This window comes from Trypanosoma grayi (assembly GCF_000691245.1).
Source record: "Trypanosoma grayi strain ANR4 Tgr_394_V1, whole genome shotgun sequence".
NCBI classification, from domain to species: Eukaryota; Euglenozoa; class Kinetoplastea; order Trypanosomatida; family Trypanosomatidae; genus Trypanosoma; species Trypanosoma grayi.
The window spans coordinates 1-8,022 of record NW_008826013.1 but is presented as its reverse complement, the minus strand read 5'-3'; the positions used below and the strand labels follow the sequence as shown (position 1 = coordinate 8,022).

General features: G+C 51.6%; 4 protein-coding genes across 4 annotated transcripts; all 4 read left to right on the top strand.

Annotated features, from left to right (window-relative positions):
- Nucleotides 1-49: 49 nt before the first annotated feature.
- On the top strand, nt 50-1,084 carry DQ04_03941030 (hypothetical protein; the record flags this gene model as incomplete). Its single annotated transcript, XM_009313216.1, has 1 exon — nt 50-1,084. One exon carries the CDS (start codon nt 50-52, stop codon nt 1,082-1,084), a length of 1,035 nt encoding a protein of 344 aa, XP_009311491.1.
- Nucleotides 1,085-1,560: 476 nt separating this feature from the next.
- On the top strand, nt 1,561-4,860 carry DQ04_03941020 (chloride channel protein; the record flags this gene model as incomplete). Its single annotated transcript, XM_009313215.1, has 1 exon — nt 1,561-4,860. One exon carries the CDS (start codon nt 1,561-1,563, stop codon nt 4,858-4,860), a length of 3,300 nt encoding a protein of 1,099 aa, XP_009311490.1.
- A 614-nt stretch (nt 4,861-5,474) lies between these two features.
- On the top strand, nt 5,475-6,989 carry DQ04_03941010 (hypothetical protein; the record flags this gene model as incomplete). Its single annotated transcript, XM_009313214.1, has 1 exon — nt 5,475-6,989. One exon carries the CDS (start codon nt 5,475-5,477, stop codon nt 6,987-6,989), a length of 1,515 nt encoding a protein of 504 aa, XP_009311489.1.
- Nucleotides 6,990-7,226: 237 nt separating this feature from the next.
- DQ04_03941000 (guanylate kinase) lies at nt 7,227-7,868 on the top strand (the record flags this gene model as incomplete). The annotated part of the gene is made up of 1 exon (XM_009313213.1): nt 7,227-7,868. One exon carries the CDS (start codon nt 7,227-7,229, stop codon nt 7,866-7,868), a length of 642 nt encoding a protein of 213 aa, XP_009311488.1.
- Between the last annotated feature and the right edge of the window lie 154 nt (nt 7,869-8,022).

Sequence of the window (8,022 nt, the reverse complement as noted above, 5' to 3'; positions counted from 1 at the left end):
TTTTTTTTTTTTGCCTTATCTCTGGCCATTAGAGAGCAAGGCGGACGCTATGATACCAAGGCTGAAACCGTATGAAAGCAGCCCACCGTGCCGGCCCAACATAATCACGGTGGCCACACCCGGCGTCACGGCGACACGGGCGCAGATATCGCGTTACACTGGCACGGATGGTGTAGATGTGCTGGAAAATGCATGTAGCTGGCGGCCAGGTGGTGAAAATCGCCGCGAACCGAACCCGAGTGGGGAAACGACTTCTCTTCTTAACGGCAATAACGAATGTGTGCTAACACCGGATGTGGATCCCCCACTTCTGTACCACGCCACGTGTCGTCTGGCCCCTCGGTTGTTAAATAACGTTATGGCATCCCCAGAGATGGATGAGGTTGTGTACAACAGGTGTAGCTTTAATCCAGTTCATTGGTTTCTGATGGTTAAGGAGTTCTTCACCGCGGTTTTTTTCTCTGTCCGTCCCGTGCGCTTCGCGTACTCAAGGGTTCGGATGACGAACCTGGGCGGGGAGAGAGACCAGGCGGTGTGTGAGCGGGAAATTCGTCGGGCGGTGCGTAAAATAAAGGAGCGCGGCGCCGACGGCTCATCACCGGAGCGGCCACTCCGTCTTCGACTCGTCTTGTTCGGCTGCAGCCGTGGAGCGACGACAACGCTTTATACAGCGCTTAAACTCCCGTACGAACTTGCTTGTTATGTTTCCTTGGTGGTCGTTGAAGCGCCGTTTGATACTCTGCACGATGTGATAGCGGAGTCATCTTGGTTTCCGAATTTTACCATGTGGTTCTTTCGTACCTTTTGTGAATACAACGGCAATGAACCGTACGCATTTGACCCGAGTCGTGTGCAGCTGCGGTGTCCCGTCGCCTTTGTACTTTCTCTGAAGGACACAAGAGTGCCAAACAAGCTCACGCGTCGGCTGATCAACGTTCTGAAGACGCAGTGTCCGCAGATTCCCGCGGTGGAAGTGCTGGAGCTGAAACACAGCCGCCATCCATTGATGGCTGTCGGGCATCGCGAAGACCAAGACGCCTATGTTGCATTTATGGAGCGGCTGTACGACACATACTGCAGTTGATGTGTGCCAAGTCGATTGCTGTCGCAACAGGTATTCTGCAGCTCTGCAAGTCACAGAGCTGGTGTTTTCATGAGTTTTTGGAGACACTTTTTTTTTGGTTTTTGTGTGTGTGTGTGTGTGTGCGTTTCCGACATCAGTCTTTGCTGAAGCCAATGCGATTGTCGTTTTTCGGTTCAAGCATGTTGTTCGTTGCCCCTCTAGGCAAAAAAAAAAAATTCACATAAGCCGACGAGTTGGTGCCTTTGCAGTTGACGTCGTTCTTGAGTTTGTGTTGCTGATCGCAATCTTCGATTCTGGCGAACCATCATGTCTTTCTCCTTTGTGAAAACGGTACGGTGCCCAACTTCATTACTCCTTCACATGAGGAGAACTGAGGAGTGAAGAATCATCGTGTTTTTTTTTTGCCTTTCCTCCTTGTCAACGACTCGATTAGCGTTTCTTACTACGCGGGATTCGTGTTTCCTGTGAAAGTCATCATGCGGCTTCACAAAGCAAAGGAGCATCAAAAACAATGCAGCGTCTCACTGTTAGTTGAAGAGGAAAATGTTGTGGATTACGACACGTATCACGATGCTCTGGCGGCTTCCACCTCCACCCCGCTGCTCTGGGATAGCGACACGAGGTCATTGAGAGAGCAATTCAGGGCCACAATCCCTGAAAAGCAACACCGTCACTACTTACCACATGAACGGCAGAAGATGGAGCGGTACGAGTCTGTTGACACCTACGAGCCCTCAACGACAGTGTACAAAGACCATCTGGAAAGCCGAAGTCAGGAGCCTCGGTGGTTTATATGGGTTTTTGTGTTTGGATTGGGCGTCACGTCGAGTGCTGTCGCCATCGTGGTGGTGTCTTTGCTGCATGTACTGAATGGCCTGCGGTATGAATTGTTGGCCTTTGGCCTTCGAGGATTCTCTTTTAACGATCTGAACCGGTATGCGCAAGAGGGGATGTCAAACCAGACGGGATTAGACATCGCCGCATTGTTGCAAGGCAGTGGCGTGGGTCTGTATGGCATCGAACCACGCTCCTATACCAAGGGGTACTTAATGTGGGTAGCTTTTAGCCTGATCATGTCTCTGCTGTCAAGTTTCATTTGCGCCCTTGTCCCCGAGAGTATCGGATCAGGGTTACCCGAAGTAATGGCTTATCTGAATGGTGTTCACTACCCCACGCTGAGCAGTTTCCGGGTGCTCCTTGCCAGGGTGTGTGCCATCATATTCAGTGTTTCCAGTGGTGTCTGTACAGGTCATTTTGGTACTCTGATTCTGTCGGGTGCGATGCTCGGTGCACAGGCCCTCCAAAGGCGTCGTTATTTCCGTTGTGACTGCGTAAATATTATTGACTGTTTTCGCAATCCACGTGATCGCCGAAGTATTATTGTGATTGGCGCCGCAGCTGGAGTGGCATCTGCCTTTAGCGTTTCTATTGGAGGGCTGATGGTGGTTGTGGAACTTATTCCCACCATCCTTCCTGTTCGGTTTGCACTCTACGTCTTTGTTGCGTCCCTCATATCTTCACTAACACTGCAGGCCTACTTTTCATACTTTTCCTACTTTGACCTTCGTGATCGAAATTCATATCCCCGGGGGGAATTGATGTCGGAGATGGTGCAGTCGTTTGCATCGAGTGTGCCATTTGAAGGTCTGGTGCGGATGCACATTATCTACTTTCTTCCAGCAGTTGGCATTGGGCTCCTGTGTGGTGTTCTTGCTGGCGTGTATGTTCGATTGAGTTGGATAGCCTTGGTTCTCCGGCGTCGAATGGAGAAGCGACTACATACGAAAGCCATCCGCTATTTGTTACCGGTTGTGTTTACGGTGGTGTACATTACACTTAACTACTGGGTTGTTGTTGCACTTGGAAGTGATGGTTGGTCGCCATCGTCATTACCTGCTTCTCCGACGTGCAACACCACCGACGATGAGTTATCACTCAATTTGAAACAGCAAGATCACCAGTATCATGAATTGTCGTTTGCGTTACATGAAGCGGGAAGCGAGTCGTCTTCCTTCATGAGCACCGGGACGGTGGGTTGGCCGTGCGTTGGCGTTCCCTTGACTGTGCTCGCCACCCGAAATGTCTCCACTGTTGCCTATTACGGAGCTAATGGTTTTTTCTGCGCAGCGCTGAACACCGAAACGAATCTCACCTTGAAGACACAAGAAAAGGCACAGATGTTAAGCGTGTTACACTCGTACGCTTCCCTCGCTTTCGCCAACGCCGACTCCGCGGTGCAAACTCTCTTAAGTTGGCGGACAGAAGAAATGCTGCAGGCACCTGTACTTGCCATATTTCTCGTGATTTACTTTATTGCTTCTGCCCTGTTTCTAGGCGTCTCATTGTGTGGTGGCACCTTGTTACCTGGTCTTGTTGTTGGTGCTGCAATTGGTCGACTGGTTGGCCTTGGTGTCTTCTTTGCGGAGGCATCTGTTGTGAAGAGCGGTGTGCGTTCAACGTGGGCAGATCCCGGTTGCTTTGCCCTCATCGGTGCCGGTAGTTTTGTCGGCGGTACGACAGGTCTTACTTTTTCCATCTGTACCATTCTAATGGAGACCACTGGTGACTTTCAACACCTCCTTCCACTTATGATGGGCATAACAATCGCCAAAAAGACGGCGGAACTCTTCACGCATAATATCAATGCTATGATCCTCGAGGCGCGATGTGTGCCGATGCTCGATTTTGAGAATCAGCTGCACAAGTATCCTATGTATGATGCCCGTCATGTGATGGCACCGCATGTGGTGACGCTGGAGACAGTGTGTACCCTTCGTCGTATCTTTGAGGTACTGCACAGTACGCGCCACAATGCATTCCCGATAGAGAGCGTGCAGGACCGGACGTACAAGGGCATCATTGTGCGTCAGCAATTGGAGATTCTCCTATGGCACACACATTTCGCACACTTGCCCTCTACTTGCACCTATGAGATTGGGAAGAAGGTAGAGGCTCGCCTGTTTCACGACGGTCTGCTTGGCACCTTGCCATCATTGGAAAAGAAGCTAGATATTCGCATGGACCTCTCTCCTTACATTGATCACTCGGGGTTCTGTGTGCTTGATACAACAACGCTTCCACGAGCTTACACTATGTTCCGAACGCTGGGTCTACGCCATCTGACTGTGGTAAACAGGGACAATCGCATTGTTGGGATTATCACGAGGAAAGATCTGGTGTCTGACCGTATTATTGAGGCCATCAGTGCCGCTGAAGAGACCCGCCGTTTGTTAATGGAAGCGAGACGCCGCACGGGTCCAGAATTTCCAGCAGATGTTGGGATAAGCCAAAACAAGAATAACAACAGGGATGATGTCGGTGTTTGTCTTGTCGGTGCGCCAGGTTCTCTTTGTTCCACAAGGTCTCTCGTGAAGGGCCTACGGCGCGATGAACTCGATGATGAGTCGTACCGCTTGGATGAGTGGATCCTAATGAGTAGAGACAATGGCACTGGTGAAGACGACACATCTTCGATGGAGACGCTGATGCATCCCAGCCCATCGTGGGTTTCTGCCATTCGCGCGCAAGCTAAGAAGAAAAGAGAACCATCGTTTGCAGTACCGAACACCCCCTTTGGGCCATCCGATGCAAACAGCACTGAGCAAGAGGCATTGCTTTCGCCCACGTTGAGGATCGGTTTGCGTGAAGGGTATGCTTGCCCCACGAAGGATACCACGTCTGGAAAGCCGCTGCCAGTAAATCGGCCAGGTTATCACGCATTGTCGCCCTCTGCCCGCATGTTCATGGCGTCCTCGGTGGAGTATATGGAACAATGAAAATGCGGAGAGAAGGCATGGAGCCCAAACGATGCGACTTCGTCGTTTGAACCAACACGTGCGGAGGTGGGGGAGTGATTGCAGGGGTCACTATTGCCGTTAAAGGTGCAGGTACGGTGTGCTACCGTACCGGCTCTTTAGCAATGAAAGGAGGCACAACGCTGGTGGATAAGCACCATTGCCAAAGTGGCCTCGTCGTGCAGAATATTGGGGAAGAAAAACAGAAAAGGGAAGAATGAATGATGTCGGAGCATTAATGCGTTTTGCTGTGTATGTGATACAAAAAATATATCATGTTTTTTTCTTATTCTGGTGATATCGCGCCTAGGCAAAAGCGTGTCGGTTTGAGTCTTTATGTTTATCGATGGGAGTTTATTCTTGTGCCCATTTGTCTAGATGCTGAATCATATTGCTGTTGCCTGTGGGCACACACAAGTGCACTCCCGCACAGGTAGTTTGCGTGTGGTGGTGTGATGTGAAGTGCCATGATAGCTGTGCCCATTCGTTTTCTTTTTATCCCACGTCGTTGTTGTTGTTGTTGTATACCTGCTGATGTCATTGCAAAGAGAAGAGGTTTCCTCATCCAACCATCCCCTTTGTTAGCGGCAGGGGGGATGCCGGACAGAGACAAAGCGGCGGTGGAAGAACAGCATCACGTGGTTTACGCCGGTGCCGTGTTGATTCCGTTCTGCGTCGGGAGTGTAGCACTGCCGCTCTCGCTGTGTCGATCTTTCCCGCCAGCGTCTGCGACGACAGCAGCGGCAGCATCCACCGCGGCTCAACCAGCCTCGGCGTCGACAACGTCGCGCGGCGCAAAGCAGCAACAGCAGCAGCGAAGGCGACGGAAAGACGGCAGCCACCAAGCTGAAACACACGAAGAAGTTGACGGTGAAGACCCGCACGACTACAACGAAGGCATCAGTCGATGCACACACATAAGATACAGCTACCTGCGGGATGGAGCCATTGCTGCACAGGATCTGGCATACCGCCGCGCATGGTACATTGGTAGCACCAGCAGCGCTGGTGGTGCTGGTGGGCTCTCCTCCACTGCAGCGGAGATGGAAAAGGAGGAGGGTGACAATGCAGCAGTGACTTCTGCGTCCCCGCTCTACGCGCTCGTTGAACGTGTCGTGTTTAAACTCCCTAACAGCTTTCCAGAGCCACGGCGTGAGTTGACTCACCCACCTTTCTTCGTCGTGGACGACACTTGGGCGGAGCATATGGTAGAACTGGAGGTGCACTTTCGCCCCCACCTCGGCATCGCACCCTTTACTGTGACTCACATGGTACCGCTGCAGAGACGCGCAGACATACCACCTCAACTGCTGAGCTCTACCTTTGGGCAAAGCAAGCCAGCACCAACTGTCATTCTACCGCCCTCTGACCTGACAGCAGCCTCGTTGTCATCATCGGCGGGAGCGGTGGTGCAACCGCGTCCAAAGCGACGTGATGTCTTGCGGAGTGAAGGTCATCCTGCTGCCGCTGGCGATGGTGACGATGGCGGCAACGCTACGACCGAGGGTGGTGTCACTGGGGAGAACGGGATTTGCATCACTGTCAAGAACCTGGAGGATGTGTTCATCTTCGCGGAGCGACGGGACGCAATACGTGTCTTCCACCCCACACCAAGGGTTTTGAAGTATTTATCGTCAGTACGGGCAATGCCGCAGCCAAGGTTGGAGGAGCCACCGCCTTTCTGCGCTTTTCCAGGGCAGATAGTAGTGCCGATGGATGTACACCTGAGCAAAATGGAGGGCGCTGGTGATGGTGCGCATCACAGTGGAGTGAAGCGCCGTCGGTCCGGTGATGACGACAGCAACACCGACAAAGACAGCGGTGATGGTATTGGAAACAACAATCTGGCGAAAATCTCTGGTGGGAATCTTCTCCCAGCCTGGTGCTTTCCGTTCGAGGGTATCGTGCACGCTCTTGAGCCAAAACGGCAGGACGGGGCCGTCGACGCGATGCGTGCTGTGCTCGACGCGTTGCGGAAGGAACAGGTGGAGCTGCGGGAGAGCATCGAGCAGAGGATCAGCTCTGCAAACGCCAATGGGGAGAAACTGCGAGACGTCATTCAGCGCATGAGGGACACCTGCGCATTGTTGAGGGAGCCGGAGAGACAATGAGCAGGNGGGGGGGGGGGCATGAAATGAAGGAGCTGAAAGAAAGCAAATCTCACTGATGATTACGGACATGCATACACACACAAACACGCACTCTACTTTAAGCACTCATTCTGTATTCCATTCCCGTGTCTTTTTCGATTTAAACAAAAACAAATCAAGGTGAATCACACTGCAATACCGAAATAAACAGAACTAGGGTGTAAAAGGTCTTTCATTTTTGTGCTGTTATTATTTCAGATGACTGACACCACACGTCCGTTGGGTGCCATTACTGTCTGTGGGCCGTCGGGCGTGGGAAAAGGAACACTCCTTGGGCGGCTGATGAGGACGTATCCCGACCGCTTCGGTTACTCAGTGTCACACACAACTCGTGCGCCACGTGAGGGGGAAGTGAATGGGCGCGAGTACCACTTTGTCGACCGTCCCACAATGGAGAAGTTGCGGGACAGCGGTGAATTCCTTGAGGTGTGCGAGGTACATGGTAACCTCTACGGCACCACCGTGAAGGCAGTAAAGGATGTGCAAGACACCGGCAATATATGCATCATTGAGACGGATGTAAAGGGTGCACAGAAATTGCGTGAGAGGGCTTCTCATCTCAACATGTTGTACATATTCTTCAATGCTCCGTCAATGGAGGACCTCCGGGAACGCATTAAGAAGAGAGGAGCAGACAGTGAAGAAGTCTTGCAGCATCGCCTGGAGACGGCTGAAGAGGAGCTGCAGTTTTTGAAGGAAAACCCAGGGTTCTTCTCGCATGTTATCGTCAACAAGGACCTAGAAAAAACGTATGAGGAACTCCTGAGCATTGTTAACGCGACATTGGAGAAACACGACATGGCGAAGCTGGAAGATGGTTCATTATGCAAGGGCAAGTAAGAGTGTCAGTTTTCTAAGCATTCCTGAATGTGCCCTTGGGGAGGTGAAAGGGCGTTGCTCTGCGTCAATGGGTATCTAAGGAAGGCCACGGTAACCAATAGGACAGCAAGAACCTATATATATCTGTTACCATGTATATATATATATATATATA